At 43.0% G+C, this 20,986-nt stretch overlaps 4 protein-coding genes across 8 annotated transcripts; 3 read left to right on the forward strand and 1 right to left on the reverse strand.

Moving 5' to 3' along the window:
• The first annotated feature begins 2,006 nt into the window (after nt 1-2,006).
• LOC127779982 (expansin-like B1) lies at nt 2,007-3,303 on the forward strand. Its single transcript, XM_052306926.1, has 5 exons — nt 2,007-2,149; nt 2,302-2,408; nt 2,494-2,675; nt 2,847-2,979; nt 3,088-3,303. The coding sequence occupies exons 1-5, from the start codon at nt 2,014-2,016 to the stop codon at nt 3,298-3,300; spliced, it is 771 nt and encodes a 256-aa protein (XP_052162886.1). The 5' UTR covers nt 2,007-2,013; the 3' UTR covers nt 3,301-3,303.
• Nucleotides 3,144-7,311, reverse strand: LOC127779980 (protein FAR1-RELATED SEQUENCE 5-like). Of its 4 annotated transcripts, none has more exons than XM_052306920.1 (3): nt 4,642-7,311; nt 4,513-4,566; nt 3,144-3,291 (listed from the first exon to the last, which is right to left on the reverse strand). In XM_052306920.1, the coding sequence occupies exons 1-2, from the start codon at nt 7,190-7,192 to the stop codon at nt 4,550-4,552; spliced, it is 2,568 nt and encodes an 855-aa protein (XP_052162880.1). In that variant the 5' UTR covers nt 7,193-7,311; the 3' UTR covers nt 3,144-3,291; nt 4,513-4,549. The 4 variants fall into 4 exon arrangements, with proteins under 4 accessions (XP_052162880.1, XP_052162883.1, XP_052162881.1 ...); XM_052306923.1 differs by having other exon boundaries at nt 3,161-3,300; XM_052306921.1 differs by lacking the exon at nt 3,144-3,291 and adding an exon at nt 3,348-3,824.
• A 2,649-nt stretch (nt 7,312-9,960) lies between these two features.
• LOC127780240 (NAC domain-containing protein 71-like) lies at nt 9,961-10,584 on the forward strand. Its single transcript, XM_052307169.1, has one exon. The coding sequence runs from the start codon at nt 9,961-9,963 to the stop codon at nt 10,582-10,584; it is 624 nt and encodes a 207-aa protein (XP_052163129.1).
• A 4,083-nt stretch (nt 10,585-14,667) lies between these two features.
• On the forward strand, nt 14,668-18,319 carry LOC127779711 (protein FAR1-RELATED SEQUENCE 6-like). 2 transcript variants are annotated; one of them, XM_052306594.1, is made up of 4 exons: nt 14,668-14,778; nt 15,267-17,554; nt 17,635-17,706; nt 17,826-18,319. In XM_052306594.1, the coding sequence occupies exons 2-4, from the start codon at nt 15,281-15,283 to the stop codon at nt 17,913-17,915; spliced, it is 2,436 nt and encodes an 811-aa protein (XP_052162554.1). In that variant the 5' UTR covers nt 14,668-14,778; nt 15,267-15,280; the 3' UTR covers nt 17,916-18,319. The 2 variants fall into 2 exon arrangements, with proteins under 2 accessions (XP_052162554.1, XP_052162555.1); XM_052306595.1 differs by having other exon boundaries at nt 17,641-17,706.
• The last annotated feature ends 2,667 nt before the right edge of the window (nt 18,320-20,986 follow it).

The following is a 20,986-nucleotide window of genomic DNA, read 5'->3' on the forward strand; positions in this document are numbered from 1 at the left end:
TCTGTGGCATTGAGGCTTTGGTCCCGGTTTCTTTAACATATCATTTATTCCCTTTTTTTTCTGAAAGATAAATCACACTCTAGTACTGTATAGCAGTGATAATATTCCATGTGATGGCACTGGATATTGCTTGTTAATGTCGTGACATGAACAGTGCTAGAAAAAGGTATTCCCCATTTCCCTCGTCTCTTTCAACATCTTGTTGGTAAGAAAGCACTCAGCCTTTTCAAAGGGGGCGATGGCTTGAACAATTTGCTGTTTAGTTCCTTCACTTCTCCAATCTTGGTCAATTTTCTTCCTCCATGTCTCCAGTTGAATCCTCCCTCGGTCCTCTCTTCATAATCCTTGAAATTTCTTGATTCTTCATTTTTTGTTGACAATGCCACTAATATATGTTAGGCAGCTGCAAGATGCAATTTTACGGTAGATTTACAGCATTGCAATTTTTGCTTAGCTGCTGCATTACTGATTGCAGGTACAGTGAAGTTTTTTTAGGCCCTTGTTTGGACCGCGGAAATTCTATAGGAATTAAATTGGCTAGTTGGTAGTCTTAAAAAAAATTTGGCTAGCTGGTTCACCTGTGGATTTGCAATTATGATGCTTCACAATTCGTCAATCATAGTACTCACTTTATTTATGCCACCCATCTATCTATGACTACGAGCGATCTATCCCTTTTTCTTATCCCAAAATTATCGAGGACTACAAATTCAAAATTTCATATGTATGGTCCCATGTAAAATACAACCTAACAACCGCGTACCGTGCTGAATTCTTTTGGGAATCCCTGTCAAACCAACGAGATTACAGCTATAAGCCACCCGGCTACAACTTACGGTAGCGACTGTCATTTTTTTGCCCTTTACCACGAAGGATTATGACGTTATGATCATGCGATCCAAATAAAAGATGCAGCACAAATATTAAAGCATTCCAATTTGTACGATGTATGTTTCAAAAAAACAATCAAACAAAAATACATATACATGCAGTATATTACATACATATAACACAGTCACATAACACTATCATATATACTTCCGTCCCAAAACGTAGCTACCTAGTACATGATGTGACATTATCTGTTACTATGATTCTGGACAGCAAATAATGTCACATCCTGTGCTAGGTAGCTACATTTTGTGACAAAGGAAGTACCCTATTAAGAAAATATTAGGAACGACTTATGAATGAATGTGACATGTATAACGAAAAAAAAATGTTACAAATTCATCTCAAATTATTAAGATGGTATGTGCCGAACAACTTTTGAAAGCTGGAATGAAATGGACTTTTGGAACAAATGGAGTGCCCGTCTATTTGAAGTGCGCAATTGTATGGAATCAATACATGCACAGCTGCACAAGACCAGCCTGTGTGTGTATAGGCGAAGATTCTCTCCCCAGGATGGAATCATGGAAACATGGAATGTAACGTGAATAACAAACACAAACTATTCCGGTACAGAGTTCTCGAAAAAATATATATCTATTACAGCAAGTAGCAATTTTTTTCTCAACAATTGTTAACTGCGAAATTCTAAAACTGCTACGCCTACCTTCAAATCAGTACGGCACTGTTACCAAAACAAGACGCTGAAAACTGAAATGGGAGGGAAAAGGGATATAACCAACTAGAACACAAACAGCAAGTTTCATACACACAAGTACACAACAACAATGTAAAAATGTTCTTGCAATTGAGAAAGCGAAAAAAGTGTAAACACACAACTTGGGGGAACATATTCATCAGAGAGAAGCATTGTCAACAACGGCATTGGCATTCAAAACCAAAAAATAAAAATAAAAATAAAAAATAAAAAAAATTCCAGCTCGTAAACCCATCAGCAACCTAAGGATAGCAAACAGCCAGGCAATATCAACACTATAAATACATAACAACCTCTGAGGCAAGATCAACATCAAATAGAACTACTTGGCTTGTTTCACCTCTCCTATTGCATGCACCGCATCTCTTAAGGCTTTGTACGCGTCTCCACGGTCCAAACCACCAATGGCTCAGCTGCTTCGTCGGCATCTCCCAGTCATACTTTCTCTCATCTTGTTCCTCTCTAAGGCTACTGCAGATGCAAACTTCACTGTGTCGAGAGCAGCATATTACCCCAACTCTGATATAAAAGGGACCGAAAGTAAGTACCTTTCAGATAAAATTACTTCAATTGGGTTAGCATACCTCACATGAACCCAAAAAAAGGAAGTTAAATTATACTTAAACTCGGAAATGCATAAAGTTTCTAAGCTAGCTCATAGAAATTGTACTTGTTTCTAATTGTACTTCTAGACGGTGCATGTGAGTATGGCGCATTTGGGGCAACACTCAACAATGGTGATGTTTCAGCTTCAGCAAGCCTCTACAGGGATGGGGTAGGCTGTGGTGCATGCTACCAGGTAATCCATCCGTATGACTAGGCTGTGTGAATCATTAAAAATAAACAATCCTTTCATTTTTACCAACAATGCCAATTACCAATAGGTGAGGTGCACGAATCCTTACTATTGCTCTCCAAATGGCGTCACAATTGTGATCACCGACTCTGGGGCAAGTGATGGCACTGATTTCATCCTCAGCCAGCATGCTTTCACCAGGATGGCGCAGAGTACAGATGCTGGTACAGCGCTGCTAACCCTTGGCGTGGTTGGGATCGAGTACAGGAGGTCTGCGCATATAATTAATCTGCCAAAATTCTTGATTGAACGGCATAACTATTTGTTTTCTTAGATGAAAAATAAAATGAAAACTACTATAGAAACAATATCTGCATAAGGAATTATGGACGCATGTGCTGTTACTGACATGTCATGGTTCTGGTTTCCTCTACACTACAGGGTTTCTTGTACCTACCCAAACAAGAATATCGTTTTCAAGATTACTGAGAGCAGCAATTTCCCCAACTATCTTGAATTTGAGATCTGGTACCAGCAAGGCAACCAGGACATCATTGCGGTCCAGCTTTGTGAGGTAAAGTGAAACACTATACAGTAAACAACATAAATTTGTAAATGTAGATGTACAGATCAAGCGCAAAAACATTCGTAGTACTAAATACCTGTTCATGACTTGATGCAGACTGTGAATTTGACATGCCAACTTCTGAGCCGGACTCATGGTGCAGTGTGGGCTGCTGTCTCTCCACCAAGTGGGCCTCTGTCTATAAGGATGTTATTTAGTAGCAGAGCTCCCCGTGGTGGTGACACATGGCTAGTTCCGACGAACATAGTACCCCAGAACTGGACGGCAGGGGCCACATATGATTCTGGGGTCCAAGTACAGCTGCAGTAGCTATATAAAATTAAAAGAAAAATTCTACCAATGCAAATGTATTCATAATATTTCATTATTCCCTTGTTTTCTGGTAATGTATATTCAAAGTATTTGTTGTAATTTGTGAGGCTGTGACTGCCTGCAGATATATCAATAAATTTGAACACGGAAGGATAAGTTGTCATGAGAAATTTATCATCCCTTGTCCCTTTCAATTGCAACGGTCATAAAAAAAACACTACTGCTCTTTTTTCTAATCCAGATAATTGAACAATCATAAAAGGCCATGGCAAAATGCTAAAGCACAGAGACATCAGGATTGGTTATATTTAGCAGAACAGCTACCAAAGTATAATTTGAGAAAGACAGGATCTACAGAATACACTTGCTTGCATCAACATGGTACCAGATAAATACTGTACATAGCCTAGCCATACTCCTGCATTTGACTAACACTACAAAGAACCCACTGGTCAATCCCAATTGTCTGCTGGATTTTACAAACTCATCAACCGTTGAAATCCCCAACAATGATGTCAGACCTAAAAGTTAAGAAACAAGCCAATTATCGGTACTTCCAAAGAAGTACTCATCAACAATAAGAAATTGACACATGGAAACTTAACATAAGCTCTAACATGCAAAAGTCAAGTGTAATAGCCGAAACACTCAGTAGTTTCAGAAGTGCAAACAAGCAACAATGTTAATCCGATATAACAGAAAGTACAAAAAGGAGTTAGCCAGAAAGCACAAAAATACTAAAACTAATAGAGTTAAATTTTCTTGTTGAGAAGAGTTTTTGGACAATTATGCCCAATTAAAAGGAAAAACTTCTCAAATAGTAATATAGCATCATTCCTATACGCATCAAACATCTGAGTGCCCACCATAAACCCATATATACTGGCATATATGTCAGTGGTTGGAGGCATCAGGTACAAATAGCATCTGTGTTATGCTGTTACCAAATCATTTTCCTGAAATAGAGAATTACCAAGACTTACTATTGATTGGACACATGGCATGGGAGTATGGGACTAGATCAGCAGATTAAAAAAAAAGAATTTTAATGCTTGAACCCCCAACTCCATAATTATGCCCTTCAGAACCACGAGTACTACTTAACATGTCAAGTTATGGTTCAAGTCATGTACAAATTGCTACATACCACAAAGTACAGTACATTTCTGGCATGTAAAAAGTAATCGAAAATAGCTACATCATACGTACCATAGTAGCCAGTATGGTCTGGACTGCAATTGCTCTGTCAAACCCCCATCAGGCCTACAAGGTCATCACTTCCGTTAAAAACTTGAAATCAGTAATAAATGATTTTGGCAGAAATGTTCAAATTTATACCATTTGTGGTCTGTGGAACTCCTCTAGCTTGTGATGTATGGTCAGGAAGTTGGTTTCCCACAAAAGAAATTGGTTGACTACTTGAAGCAACAACATGATTTCCTATATCAGGATAACCTGTTTGTAAAATATCATCTAGATGCTTCAGAAGAACACTTGATTGACTTTCGATATAAGACGTTGCCTCCTCAGATCTGGCAGCCCTTGAAGCTATCAAGCTAAGAAAACGGCACATAGTACTGAAGCGGACTTCTGAGGCTGAACGCATACTGCTAGATCCACCAGAAGGTTCTTCCCCTATTCTGACAGAACGAGCGTCTTTTCTCCATCTCCTCAAAATGTATTGTTCTGGGAGTTCCTTTATATTCTTGAGATCAAGTACCTTTAGTACATGACAGCACTGAATTCCAACAGATTCAAACTTCCTACAGCTGCACGTAGCTGATCCATCTAGTGCATCAAATTTCACAATGCTCTCTGATGGCTTCTCATCAAGTGTTATTTTATACTCCGAGATTGTGCCAAGTCCACCACATGGGAAGGACATGCAATTCATGTAAGCCTCAAACTCACCCTGGAACATCTTGAAAGCTTCGGGCGTGTATGCACTTGAAGCTTGCTTTAACATTCGCAAGGATGGGATTGGCAATGTCACCTGGCTTCCATCAACATCAGCCTGCAATTTCTTTGACCGATGCTCCTCAAGCATGGTCTCATAGCGCCTTAAGAACTGCAGAATATCTTCTTGCTCACTGAGCTCCCGTTTAATATCATTAATCATATTATCCTTCCTAAGAGTGGTGAGGATATCAGCAGAAAACAAGGCTCTCCAATAAGGCAAAGCCCATTTTTCTTTCTCCAGAAAAAGTTTGTTGAGCCACTCATTCTCACCTACATCATGCTTCTCAATTAGTTTTTCCCATGCTGACAAGAATTCCACCTCATCATCACATTCAAAGAGACAATGGCTTAAAGCATTGGCAAAACTCTTTGAGCCTTCAAATACCTGCTTCAAGTGCCTCTTTGAGTTATGGTAGATATGCCACACACTTGTGCAATGGCTACTTCTTGGCCAAACCTCTGCTGCTGCCATAGCACACTCAGGACGCTCATCAATCAAAACAGTGTCTGGCTGCTTACCACACATTGCATCAGCAAACGCCTTGAATACCCATTTCAATGATTCAATGCTCTCATCATAAAGCAGAGCAGCACCAAACACAAGCATCTGTTTGTGGTTGTCCACACCAACAAACAATGCAAATGGCCTTCCATACCCATTTAACTCATATGTTGTATCAAAGCAAACAACATCACCAAAGCTCCTATAGTCGATCATTGACTTTGCATCAGCCCAGAAGAAATTTGCAGCTGATTTTCCATCAGGCCCCATTCCTACCGCATAATACACTGAAGGGTTCCCTACCTGCAGCTCTTCCAAGTATTCCAGCACTGCTCCAGCATCCCCAAGTTGCACACCTTTCCCATGCTTTCTGCGATGCAGTTCCCCTGCCCCAAGCTCATGAGCTCGAGCCCTCATTTTGTGCGACCGCAGCTTGTGCACACTATCTGGATTGGCAAGTGGATGATTATGCTCCGGAACAAACTTTGCCACCCGGTACGTCCGGCATGGGGTGATCTTGATTACCATTCTTGCCTGGCACCCTGTCCGCGTCGGTGGAGGGCCTGGTCTAGGTGTGCCTGATGGCCCTGTGCTAGCATTGTTGCTGACAATGGCAATACTCTCGTGCTTGGCACGGTCACTAACTCCCTCGCGGGAACAAACAAAGATCCGGGACACGATCACCCCACGCTTTCGCTTCTTGTACGAGCGGCGGACACTGAAGCCCACATGCTCAGCGTACCGGTTGTAGAAAGCATACGCGTCGTCCTCCGTCTCAAAGTGCATATCGGTGCGTGGCCCATCCCTCGGGTCCGGCAGGCTCGCCACGGCAGCGATGGTGTGGTGGGACGAGCTCGGCGGCAGCAATGCCAGTGACACGGCGGGCGCGGCGGAGGCGAGCGGGTGGTTGTGCTCGGCGGCAAAGTCGGTGACTCGGAACGCGTTGGCCGACGGGAGGAGCTTGATGGTGAGCGACGCCAGGCACCCAGTGCGCCAGTCCGGGCACCGCGGAGGCGGGGGCGACGCCGCGGTGGCCTCGTCCTGAGGCGGCTTCTTGGGTTCTTGGCGGAATCCCTGCTTGGAGCAGACGAAGAGGCGGCGGGTGACGGTGTGGCGCGAGTTCTTGGACTTGTTGGACTTGCGGACGACGAAGCCGAGCCTGGCGGCGTACGCCTTGTAGAACTCGTACGCGTCCTCCTCCGTCTCGAAGTACATGCCAATGCGCGGCGAGGTTGGGACGGCTGCGGCGGCGTCGCCATCGCCGCCTGCACCGGAGCCCGAGGCGACGACTTGGTCGACGGGGGCGGGGTCGTCGGAGCCCCCAGCGGCGGCGGCGGAGGAGGACGGGGAGGAGGAGGATTCGGCGTCGCCGGAGGAGGTCGGGGAGGAGTCGCCGGAGAGGGAGGAGGGGTCCGCGGCGGTGGACATGAGAGCGTGAGCTAGGGTTTGGAGGAAGGGAGAAGTGGGGGGAGGGTTTGCGGGGATGGGGATCGGGTGCGGGCGCCGCGGCTGTGGGCGCGCGTGTGTGGGTTCGCAAGGGGAGGATGGTGATGAGTTGAGCAGTGATGCCATTGTTGGTGATGTGGTGATGTGATGGATGGGTGTTGCTTTGGTTGTAGCCTATCTACATCCATGTGTGTATGGTGAATTGGGGAGAGGGGAATAGAATTGGGGAGAGGGGAATAGATAGTTGAGGGTAAAATTTTTGAGGCTTTTAACTATTTGCCACTTTTAGATTTGGCAAATAACTATTTGCCACCCCTATCTCAATAACATGTGGGTCCACATGTGTCTATAACATGTGTGGCAAAAAGTTAATTGCCACATCTAAATGTGGCAAATGGTTAAATATCTAAAAATTCTGAGGTATTCTAAATTGTTTAGTTATTAAGATTTGATAACAAAGACTATGATATCCTTTATTAAATAGTGTATAGATAAAAGTGAGAGAGTGGTAGAGGGTAGAATAGAGAGAAATTTCAACAAAAAGTGATTAATGGGGTAATTAGTACTCTCATCCCAAAATATAACTTCTTCTTCACCAACATTCTCTTTTTCTCAACCAATAACAACTCTCCGGCATTTTATTTTCTCACATACCCCCATTTCTCAACCAATCACAACATTCTCCCATTTAGTTCTACCTACTTTCTTAATACCTGTGTCAAACCCTAAAAATTCTTATATTCTAGGACAGAGGGCGTACTCTATTACGATAATTATTTTGGGACACATTTGAATCCTAAAAATACAATTATTATGAGACGGAGGTAGTCGTAGATGTTCGATGGTAAAGGCTTATGGATTGTACCATGGCCGGTCTGGGTAGGCAATTTTTTAAGCCTTGTAAGGGATGGAGCTTTAGCCTATATGCGTAACAATAATATTCACCTAGTTTAATTTGATAGAAATTGGTAGTAACTAAAGAAAAAGACAAGTGGCCATGTTAGCCCATCGAACATGATGGCATCGTCTGGTGCAATCATGAAGGAGTCAGGATTAATGAGTGGAGTGTTGTTTCATCCTTTCCATCACACTCGTAGCACTTCCCATAGTGACGAATTGGCTTCCTTCGCTATTGCTAATTTGCCTTCTATTCCTTACTCATTCTCTCTTCTCTTAAGACGAGCTTTGACAACATCGTATATGCCTCCCTTTTGTTGCATGCAGAGATGAAGAGACTGATTTTATTGATCTCTAATCATCTTGACTTCAATTTGCGATGCTCTATTCAAAATCCACTAAATCTTTGTTACATCCATTGTATTTCCTTCTATTTGCTACTAAATACTTCTTCAAAGTTGAATCATCTAAGAGAATCAAGAGCTTAAGACTTAATGTAGCTTCCTTTTTGCCTCTCTTATATCTAGTTCAAGGCTTTAAATGATGGAAATTACAAGGGTGATTCTTATACACTGTAGTGTTAGTGTTGCTCATAGTTATTTCCAGAGAGAATCCATTATATGCCACTGAGTTTTTCACATGTCTACGATTTGCCACTGACTTTATCACATTCTATAATAAACCATCAACTTTTACTTAACTTCTATAATTACCATCATCATCCGGTTAGCCTTCTTTAGTACTGTATATTTTTTTGTCCAAATAACCAAAATACCATGTGTTGTCACCACCTGGCTTGCCTGCGCCAGTGCGTTAGCGGCGGCGCCTGCGCACCCCCACCAGCTCCGATGCGCAGCAGCACTGCTTGCTCCCGTGCGCTACCGCCGCCTGCTCCTGTGGGCTAGCGTCGACAGTAACCGCCCCGCCGCCAGCCGCCGCCACCGAGTGTACACAGGATAGCTAGTAGAACGATAGGGTTAGGGATTTGTGTGGCTAGGGTTTCTGAATATATATACTGATGTTGCATAAATGGGCCAAATAGGCTACTGGGCCATGAGGGGAGGCTAAACTATTGAAGGGCTAAACGATATATATGGGCTAAAATATTTTCGGGTCGAGCGCGAGTTACCGTGGATGGAATAGACAACCCGTCAACGCCCACTAAATTTGCAGGTATCGAGTCGAGCGTGCCGACGGGGAAAAGAAGGTGCCCACGCCCGCGCCCGTCTGGTATCCGTGGATACTCGAACCCACGAGCAATACTGCCATCCCTAAATTGGAGCTCTACCAAATAAGCTCTTATTTCTAAAATCTAAACCATTTGGCCACGCCAGGCGGGATGGCGTGGCAAAACAAAATTCACACATCACCTACACGTCACACCAACGAGAGCGGCGTGGTCAAATAACGTTGCCACGCCACTCGTCAGTGAAACCAGCGTAGCCAAATAACATTGTCACGCTAACAAGATCGGCATAACAATAGTTTTGCCACATCTGTTTGGCTGCGTGTGGTTAAAATGTTCAGATCTTAAAAATAAGTTTTAAAAGTGTTTATTTTTAAAATTAAAAATTGAAAAGGTTCAGAAAAAATAAAAAAAATTCCCGCACCTTGATCGCCCCTGCTTGGCAGCGACGCTTCCGTACCCCGACTCCGACTCCGAGTCCAACTCGCCTCCCCGATAAATCCAGCCCGCCTCGCCTGCCGATAAATCCAGCCCTAACCCTAACCCCAACCCAAGCCCACCCGCCGGCCCCATTCGCCTCGCACTCGCCCTCGCCTCACGCCGCCCGATCCCCCAGCGCGCACGCGCGCGCGCCGAGACGACGGCCGCGGCGGCGACGGCGACGGGGATGGCGCCGCTCGCAGATCCCGCCGCCGAGGGCTTCCGCATCCCCTTCCTCCCCAGCGACAGCGACCTCCTCGACTGCCTCCTCCGCCCCAAGATCGCCTCCGGCCGCGTCGACCCCCGCTTCGCGCCGCTCGTGCACGACGTCGCCGACGCGTTCGCCCTCCCCCCGGCCCAGCTGGCGGCCGCGCACGCGCCCGCGCCCGGCGCCGGCGGCGCCGAGGCGTGGTACTTCTTCAGCGTGCGCCCCCGCGCCCGCGCCGGATCCAAGAGGGCGGCGTCGCGCGCGGTCGGCGGCGGCGGCGGCAAGCGGTGGTGCTCGATGGGCGCCAAGAAGGCGGTGGAGGGAGGCGGGTACTGCCAGAGGTTCAGGTACAAGGAGAGGACGGCGGCGGGCGTCGTGGCGCCCCGATGGATGATGGTGGAGTACGGCGTCGCCCAGGAACACGACGGCGAGGGCGTCGCCCAGGAACACGGCGGCAAGGGCGTCGCCGAGCTCGTGCTCTGCAAGATCTTCCGCTCCCCCGAGCCTTCCCGTCGCTCGGAGTCGGGGTCGCCGTCCTCCAGCTCGTCGGCCTCCGCCTCCCCGTCCTGCTCCGGCGGCCGCAAGAGGAAGGCCGCCGAATAGCACGGCGAGTTCTGCGGCGGCCGGTGGCCGGAACGCCGCCGCCGCCGCTGCTGAAGATTTCTTGGCATTGTGATTATTAGTATATAGTGCACTAATTTAGTAATTTACTAACTATTGCAAGAAGCTAGTGTAGGAATCAAGATTATCAGACTAGGTCTCTTGTCTTCCTCTTCTTTTTTGGTCTCATGGAAGGCACCGTGATCTCTTAGATTAGATAGGATGATGAATTCTTTAACTGGAAAGAAGAACATGTAATCTATGAATTGTATAAATCATTGATTATGAATAAAAGATAACATCTTTTTTGTACTTGAGCAATCTTTTTGTCTCTGTAATCTCATGACCAAATGCCTCCATTGGTTCTGTTGAGCCAAGTGTTAAGATCACAATCAGAAATTCACAATTCTCTGTTCTGTTGCTAAAGGAAATCCAAAGTTCTGAATCTTGGTGAACTAAACAATTCTGTTTCAAGAAAGTTTCAGTTACAATTCTGTTTCTTTCAAGAAAGTTTCAGTTGCTGCAAGGCTGGGGTACACTAGGAACTGATGAACTCAACAAAACTCTTATTCTATCTGTGTGCTGCTGCATCTCAATTCTACTACTCCCTCCGTTTCACAATGTAAGTCATTCTAGCATTTCCTACATTCATATTGATGTTAATGAATCTAGATAATGTGGAAAATGCTAGAATGACTTACATTGTGAAACGGAGGAAGTATTATTTTTCAGAAATTACACATGAAAAACGTATCTTTATCAGTCATGGTACAAGGACTGCGTTCTACTACTAATTAGTGCAGAAGCTTGTAGGAACTAGGAATCATATTCTACTACTAATAAGTGCAGAAGCTTGTAGGAATCATATTCGTAGACCATATGTCAATGTCTTCCTCTGTTTTTTGGTTTCAGGGAATGATATGTGATCTCTGTTAGTACTAAATAGGATTCGAATTTCGTGTGAAAGGAAGAACATGTAATCTATATGAACTGTAGTTGTCATTGATTATGAAATGGAAGATGACACGTGTGGTGCGTTTCGAATGACTATGATGTTATCTCATGACCAAATGCTGTCGTCGGTTTTGTTGTGCCAACAAATTTGGTTTCAGGGAAATTGACCTCAACCATCAGAATTCAGAAACCCGACGATACGAGCACCAACAGGGTCAGCTCGAGGTAGACGAGAGGGATCGGGGTGGGCCCAGGCTGGCAGTGTGAAACAAAACTGCAACAGCGAAAAACAAAAAGGTAAAGGGGGCATATGGCCACAAAATCAGAGGATAACCTCTGCATAGGCATAGCTGCTTGGAGTGATCAAGATGTCAAGGTTATAATGATCAAGATGTCAAGGTTATAAGTGCACTTTCAATTGACATGGCATCTAATTGATCTTTCAAAAGCAAACTATCTTTTTTAACATTTGGGCCATAGCTTCACAATAAGCTTTTAAGGAGATATGCGTTGGCATTTAATTATATGTTTATAACATTTTATTGAGCTAAGAATATTTTCTTTGAGAACCGAGCAAAGGAAGCCCCGTTGTCAGCATGGGCGGAGCCAGAAACTCTGTAGGAGTAGGGTTCGACTTATATATACACCTTATATTTTCAAAATTCTCACCAATGCTTTAAAGATTTAAACAGGAGTCTAGGATACAAACCTAGGGCTCAAGCTCTAACTATCTCAGGCTTGTCTCCGCCATTGACTGTTAGGATATACTCCCTCCGTCCCAAAAAGAACCAATTCCTGGCTAATTGGTTATTTTTGGGATGGAGGGAGTATTTTATTAGAAACTTAAAACAATAACGGTACAATGATTCAAGAAGGAGAATAAGGTATCTTTTGATAAAAATCAACTCATTTCTCTGCTTCTAGAAGTTCCAAGTTACCGATAATAATTTTTCCATAAAGCATCCTCCTTGGTGCTGGTTATGGGCCTCGATCATCATCATTTATATTCACATAGAAGTATTCCAAGTTATTTCCATCATTGCCCAGTATTGAGATAAGAACATTAGTGGCGTATGAAACAATATCTTATTTATTCCTCTAGATAACTCACCTCTTGAGCCAACAATTAAAAAAACTTTGTCAAAGAGCCATTCCAGCGTCAGTTTTGGATACCTTTCAAGTGCACTATGATGAGGGTATTTAGAATTGGCCCATTTAAACATATTATTTAACAAATTATTGCTACGGATTATCTACTTAATTACAGCTACAAATTATTTTTTAAAAGTAACTTAAAAATTGGCTTAGAACAGGTGGTCTAATAATCTAATAGAAAAGAGTATTTTAAGAAATATATTTTTAAATAGGTGGAGTAAATAATTAGTGGCAATAATCCTATAAATGATCTAAAAATAATGGGAGCATTGTCTCTTAGATGTACAATGTAACCGAATGAAAATATGAGAAACTCATAGATACAAGTTAATTAGGACTTGATGCCAGCATGTAAAGAAACTATATACCAATTTATTAGCACGAAAGTCTTCCACTTCTTTAGCATGGACACACAATTTAGTTTGGCGTTTTTGGCACTTGAGGTGGTGTGTGTTGCCTGCCACACTTAGCCACAATGTATAACAAAAAATTGATCAAATTTCACCGCTACACCTTAGCTAAGGGGATTTTGCCATACTTTTCTAAAATCATTGATTTATGAGACTTAGTTTTTTTTTTTTGGAACCCTGCCACAAAGTGTGGCTTCAACCAAACAACTGTTAAGTTGATCAAACCTGTCTATGACAAACTATGATAAAGTGTGGCCGGTAACCAAACTGTAGCAATTGAAATTTTTTCCAGAGGTCGTCGGCTCCGCCAAGCGGGCTGGCTGCGGATGTCGGGGACGGTGGAGCTCGGCGAGGAAGCACGGTCGAGCTCTTTGACTACCAGATCCAAAATAGCCCAACCTCAGCAAAAGACAACCATCGTGCGCGAGCGAGTATGCTCCGGCTCCGGTTCAGCCTCCTCAAGCTCCGTCGCCAGCTAGCCGTGAACTCCACCGGCCTCCTCTTCTGAGAGAGAGCAGTCGTTGCATCCATTACCGTCGAGGACTACCTGGTCACCACCTACGGCCTCACCAGGGACCAAGTATGGAAGGTGACCAATAGTCTCTCCCACCTCAGCTCTCCCTGCAAGCCTGACGCCGTCGTCGCCTTCCTCTCCAGCCTCACCCGCCTCTCGCATTCCAGCATCGCCGCTGCCGTCGCTGCCAACCTGAGGTTGTTGTGCGCCGACCTGGAGAAGAACCTTGCTAAGCTAGGGTTCAATCTTTTGTTTTCGGTGTTTGTATCGAAGGGCGCCGATTTACCAAAATTTTGAACAAAATATTACCAAGTTCACAAAAATGAAAAATTTTAAAAAATCAGCCGAAATAATATCACATCGAGGGGGGGGGGGGGGGTGTTTTGACAGAACCAAAATTTCATTCCGGAATTTAAAACCCTGTGCTAAGCGCGTTGCCAAACTCGGGGAGTTGAGCATCTCGTGCTCCTAGATCGCGTTGAGTGGGGGGTGGCGGGCCAGGATTCGAAGGGGAGGTGTCGAACCCTGTCTACCACTGCCTCTCCATAGACCCTGTCACCTTCCGCCAGCCTCCATATCCATCTCCCAATGGAGCTCATCGACGGAGAAATGGCGTTGACCAATGGAAGAGAGAAGAGGGGTGAGATGAGAGAGAGAAATGAGAAGAGGAAGAACGCGAGGATAATTTGGTCCGAAAAAATTAGAAAGCATGGTGAAGGGGTAAGCAATAGTATATCTCGAAGACCTATTAAATTGTAATGGCATGTTTCTAATTTCGTAAATAGTAATGCTATTTTTCTAAAACAGCAAATTTATAATGACATGGATCTAATTAGGCTGAGTTCGACTCCACCTCCACACACGAAAATCGGTGTTGCCTATTAACGCGTGATTAATTAAGTATTAATTAAAAAAATTAAAACATAGATTGATATGATTTTTAAAGTAACTTTTAAAAATTATTGTACCAAATTATACCCACCTGACAAGTTGTTGCACCGTGGGTGCAATTTATGGGGGAGAACACTGCCTTAACCCTTATCCTGACGACCCCTCCTCTTTAGTTTGCTCTTCCCCACCGCTGCCGCCTCCGGCTCCGGCTCCGGCGATCCCCATCCATCCCGCGAGCGAGCAGGGCGCCGTCATTCATCCTGCTGCATCCTGGTGAGCACATCCTCCGCCACCGCCGATCCCCATCCAATCGCGCGTGCGAGCGAGCGAGCGAGCTGGGTCGCCGTCGCTCGTCCTGCTGCTTCCGCCGCATCCGTTACGCACATCCTCTTTCCCATCTCTCTCTCTCTACCCACGCACTTTTTTTCTCGAATTTGCGTTAACCCTAGCTTCTGCTCTAGAAATTTGCCTTAACCTTAATACTAGTAACAGTTTGATGGTTCCTAAGAAGGTTTGGGGGGTTCAACTGAACCCCCAATGTCCCATGTTAGATCCGCCACTGTCAGTAGAGTTGGAAATTTGCACTGGGTGTTGCAAAGCCTGGGAAGCTTTGTTTTATAAACTGTTTCCGCTTATCAGTTTATTTACCTTCGTATGTGATGATGACGCGCAGAGTGTTCTGTTAGTGGCCACCATTCTTTTGTCAAGGATATGTATGTACACAGGGCATGATTTATTTCCTCTATTTTCTGCCTGACTAGATTATTTGGGGCCAATGGAAGAGGAGGAGTACAATACGGAATCGTCTAATGAGGAAGACATGCAAGAAGATGATGGTGAGAAACAAGGAAATGTTGCCGAGGGTGATATCTTCAAGCCGGTTGATATAGATCCCGCGTTTGTACCAAAAGTAGGGATGGTGTTTGAGTCGGAGGAAGACGCCTTTCAGTTCTATGTGTCTTACGGCTGCCGCTCTGGTTTTGGTATCACAAGAAGATCGAACAATACCTTCGATGGTTTCCGCTATCGCTCTACATTCATATGCTCTAAAGGAGGGCAGTCTAGACTGAGGTCTGGCGCGACGAGATCCGCAAGAAAACGAGGCACAAAGACTGGATGCAAGGCTAAGATGATTGTTAAGGATGCTCATTTTCAAAACCGCTGGGAAGTCATTGTTCTAGAGTTGGAACATAACCATCCGTTGGATCCTAGCTTACTTAAATTTAAGAAGCAGCTAAAGAACTCTCCTTTCCTTCAGAATCCACCTCTTATGCTTGAAGCACCAGACAGTAGCTCAGCTGCTGCGCTTTCTAGCAGAGGCGGTGATAGCGGCATACCTTTGTCTACCCAGATTGAATTCAGGACCAAGATAGATAGAAATAGGAAACTGAAGCTTGCTGAAGGTGATCTAGATGCCTTATTGAGTTTTCTCAACAAAATGCAAGACCAAAATCCGTACTTCTTTTACAGTTTGGATATGAATGAGCAAGGACAACTAAGGAATGTATTTTGGGCTGATGCCAAATCACGTTCTTCTTACAATTACTTTGGTGATGTTGTTGCTATTAATGTCAGAAACTTTAGCGACCAATATGAAATACAGTTTGTGTCATTTGTGGGCACTAACCACCATGCTCAGCAAGTATTACTAGGGTGTGGTCTTCTTGCTGGTAGATCTCTTGGAGCTTACGTCTGGCTTTTTGATACATGGGTAAGATGTATGAACAGCACGCCACCACCTTCAGTAATTACAAACTACTGTCATGATGTTGCAATAGCTGTTAAAAAGGTTTTCCCTAATGCACGTTACCGCTTTTGCCTTCTCGACATCTTAAATGAGCTTCCTGAAAAGTTGGAGGAAACAGAAAAGAAGGATGAAATAGTTTCTGCATTTAGCTCACTAGCCTTTGATTCCATTACCATGCCTGATTTTGACAAAGATTGGCAAGAAATGGTCGAACAATTTCATCTAGAGGGAAACGAATGGTTGTCCAAACTATTTGAGGTCAGGACACAGTGGGCTCCTGTTTATGTGAAGGATTCCTTTTGGGCAGGAATGTCTATTACAGAAAGAAGTGATAGTGCATCTGACTATTTTGATGGCTGGTTGATGCCAGATACCTCTGTAAAAATGTTTGTTGAGCAGTATGAGTCTGCTGTGAAAGTTAAGTTAGAAAAGGAAAACTATGAGGATTTACGGTCATCTCAGATGAGGCCACCGGTGATGACTGGTGTATCTGTGGAGGAGCAAGCAGCAAAGATGTACACATTGGAGATATTTCAGAAGTTCTTAGATGAAATCGGGCATTCTTTTCATTGCAATTATAGTATACTTGACCGGAATGAATCAGTGGTTACATACATAGTTTCAGATCACATTGATGAAACAAAGAAGGTGGACTACAAAGTTGCTTATGATAATGTCGAAGATGACATATTGTGTCTCTGCCGATTGTTCCAATTCAAAGGTATATTATGCAGGCATGCTCTTACTGTACTGAGGCAGGAGTTTGTACCAATGATTCCACCAAAATACATCATCCATCGCTGGTGCAAGGATTGTAAACAAACTTGTTCTTCCATGTCACAGCCTGTATCATTAAGTAATCAGGAAACAGGAGGCTATGATGATCTCTACAAACTCACTCACCAATATTTCACAGAAGTAGTGGAATTTGGTTCTGTGAACTCAGAATCAAAGGGCTATGCTTTATCAATCATGAGGGAGATAAGGGATAAAGTGATTTCTTATGAGAAGTCACTAAGAGATCAGAGGGTTGATAGTCATGTTTCAACCGCAAATTTTGCATACAATCCAGTGAATGAGGATTTTAATGATGACACTTTGCCCATTTCTCTTAGTACAAAAGGATGGGATGTTGTACAAGGTCAGTCAAAACGTTCCCGCAAGAAGAAACTGGCAACCCCGAATGTTCTTGACACCTTGAAGAAGAAAACTAAAAGAGCATATAACAAGAGAAGGAATGCCATGGCAAATACCTTAAACACGGCAGTCACCACAACCGAAAGCATAACTGACGCCACAAATGTATGTATTGTAATAAGATCCGCTGAGTTAGTTGAAATTTTTTCCTTGTGGTCGTCTAATATTGAAGTTTTTCTCATTAGGTGCAGCATAATCAAGTTAATGAGGGATGGCCATTGACATCTACTGGTGCACACGAAACCTTCCCTTATGGAGTAAGATCAAATATACACATCCCATGTTTTTCTCCTTATCTGTTCTTTCTGTATTGGTGGATCTGATGTAGATAAAACCCTTCTCACTTTTTTTTTTCAAAATTGTGTTTGCTTTCTAGGTGGAGACTATTTCATTCGATTTGTCTCAATACAACAGTGCACCTAGCTTCCACTGGCCTGAAAGCAGTAGCAGGTCTCAGCTTCAGTGAGATGAGGTGAAAAATGCAATGGTCCATGCGTTGAGAATATTCTAAGTTTGACAGACTTGCAAGATGGGCAAAGTTATTAATTACCTTGTTTCATGCTGGAGGGTTCCTGAATCCTGACCATCTGAGGAATGTGAGAAAAGGCTCAACCTGGCGAAAACCAGTAATAACAACCGGCTTTTAACGGATTCGGTCTATATTGGTTGTCCCCTGATATTTTAGATATATGTAATGGCTGAGATGTACATAATCATTTCCTCTTTTTCTCATCCTCAGATAAATTGTAGCTTCCACTAGGTAATGTGTAATGTTAATCCTGATCATTCACGTGGTCACGTCTTAAATAATTAGACTGAATGTTACTCCTGTAAACCCCATAGTCATGGAATGTACATTGCTCAGAACTATGCCCTTCTGCAGACTTGAGTTTTTTCTGGCAACTCCACCAAAGATGCTGACTTGTTAATTTGCTGCAAAACTGAAGTCTTTGGATCTGGCAGAAACTGTTTTTTTTTTTAAATCTTAATCTTTTTGTTTCTTCCAGTGACATGTAATGTAAGTCCATTTAACCAGTTCTATTTCACAAGCTTCCCCAGCTAACCATGTACTGCAATATATGTATGCGATTGTCGATTTGTAATGGTATTATATATTTCTTCTATTTTCTGTCAGTTTCCTTTATAGACCACCTAGTGTTATTACATGCTACCTTCGTCCGAAAATGTAGGGATCCTGGCTATGTATTTGGTATATTTTTGGGGTGGAAGTAGTATACATCTAAAATCACCAGCATAATTTTGCAGCCTGCCCTGGTAGATTGCTGTGCGGCAAGTTTATGACGAGATGAGTACTACCATGAGTTACCTGAGTCTGGTCAAAAAACATGTATAGGGAATGGAACAAGAGGTAAACGCTATCACGATTAACCTATTGGGCCGCCGTTTCAAGGAACAGCTGGCGATGTTTGCTCCCCTCTACCGTTGACCTAAGCCGTTTCAAGGAGTTAAGAGTTTGTGGTGCTCATGTCAATGTCTTCGTGCTAGCCGTTGATGCCGCCGTTCTGGCCTTTGGATCCTCCACGGACAGATGGATCCCGGTCCGAGGGTGGAGAGATTTAGGGACCCTTTGAATCGCAGGATTGAAAAAACAGAGGAATAGGAAAAATGTAGGAATGGAATGCCATATTTATTAGATTCTTATGGGATTTTGAAGCACAGGAAAGTCTTCAAACTGTCGTTTGATTAGCACACAGAAAAAACGCAGAAATCTTAGACACATGAAGAGGAAAACATGAGGTGAGACCTCATGCTTATTTTCCTCCAAAATTGCTCTAGTAAGGTTCATTTCATAGGAATTTCAAAGGAATTGATAGGAAACAATCCTTTGTTTCAAAGGACTCTATAAGATTATTTCCCATAGGATAAAATACTCTAGAATTCCTATGGTTTTTGCTTTGATTCAAAGGGGGCCTAAAGGTTGTGTTCGTTTGAAGGAATTAGGTACCCTTCTTATCCAACACGTAAAACGGAATAATGGATTAGCACAGTATTAGCTAAAAACTTAAAAAAAATATCTTTTCTATAGACTTTTTTTTAAAAAAATCTATTAATATCAATATGTACTGTTTGTATAACGTATCGTTTATTAGTTTAGGAAGCGTATATGTGAAAAACGATAGAGTGTAAGTTGGGAAAGTGTAGTTGAGAAACCACCCTTAGACATTATCTAGGGAAATCACCAACATATCCATATTCATTTTTCACATGGTTGGCGGCTCTATAAATTACTTCTATGTGTGTTTTGTGTAACTGAAAAAAGATAGACAGAAGAATCCTATCCCATGAGTATCAGCACCATCAACATCATCAGCGCTTCAGCTATATCAGATGGGTGCCATTGCGGTTCGTCCAGCAGTCTAATTATTTTATCTTTCTCCACATTCTCTGTTGCATACTTGCAATCACTTCCGTTTCACTCTTCGGGTTCAGAAAGCAATGCAGTCTATTGTTTCAGAAAAGAAAAAAACGAGGAAGCCACTCAAGCCACGCATTGTGAGAGCAGGTACAATAGCAGGGCTATAAGCCAACTGCAAACATATTTTAAGTAAATAAATAAGGAGAGAGAAGAGCAGCGGGCTACAGATTTATAGTCAGCTGTAGCACAGACTCCAAGATGTAGTGTGTGTATGATAGGTGGGACCAGGTATTAATAGTGTAGTATGTAACTATTGTATGAATGAGCTATTAGATTGGTTATAGATGAATTAGAGCTAATAGTTGGCTATACTGTTAAACTTGCTCTGATGACTGATGATGGAGCTATGGGTGATATGCAGCCATTGGAAACTGAGACAGATTAAAAAATAGTACTACTAATGAAGTTTAGAGAATTTAAAGATGGATGGTGTTGCAGAGGTGTATAGAATGATGCAAAGGCTTTTAAACTGCAGGCTCTCACATGCCCTGCTCCTTGAGAATCACACAGAAAAAAGCACCTGTGCTTCAAACCAAATGTTCCTCTCTCTAGCAGCAGTCTACTTTCACTGTCACCACAATTAACATCCACGTACCTACCGAAAATTACTATACACCCTCTAGTGCTACTGCACATGACACATCCTAATACTATAATACTATGATTTGGACACTCAAATATGTTATATCAAGTACTCTCTCTCCCTAAATATAAGGAATTTTGGTTGGATGTGACACATCCTAGTACAATGAATCTGGACAGATTCATTGTACTAAGATAAGTCACATCCAACCAAAATCCCTTATATTTAGAGATGGAGCGAGTACTAGATTAACTTATTCTAGGACTAAGGGTGTACATATGATGATTCCTTATGATTGTTAGTACAATCAAATGCCGGCCACTCTGCGTGAAAGAGGAATTCATATTTTAGACAGTTGTTTAGAATCGTAGTGTTACGATATGTCATATATGTATTAGATTATACTTCTTTTTTCCGTCTAAAATAACCAATCATAGAGCCTGTCCAGATTTATTGTATTAGATTATGTTAAATCTAATTCTTGACGGAAGGAGTATTTATATTGTACTCTTAGTTA

This window comes from Oryza glaberrima, chromosome 7 (assembly GCF_000147395.1).
Source record: "Oryza glaberrima chromosome 7, OglaRS2, whole genome shotgun sequence".
Taxonomy (NCBI): Eukaryota; Viridiplantae; Streptophyta; class Magnoliopsida; order Poales; family Poaceae; genus Oryza; species Oryza glaberrima.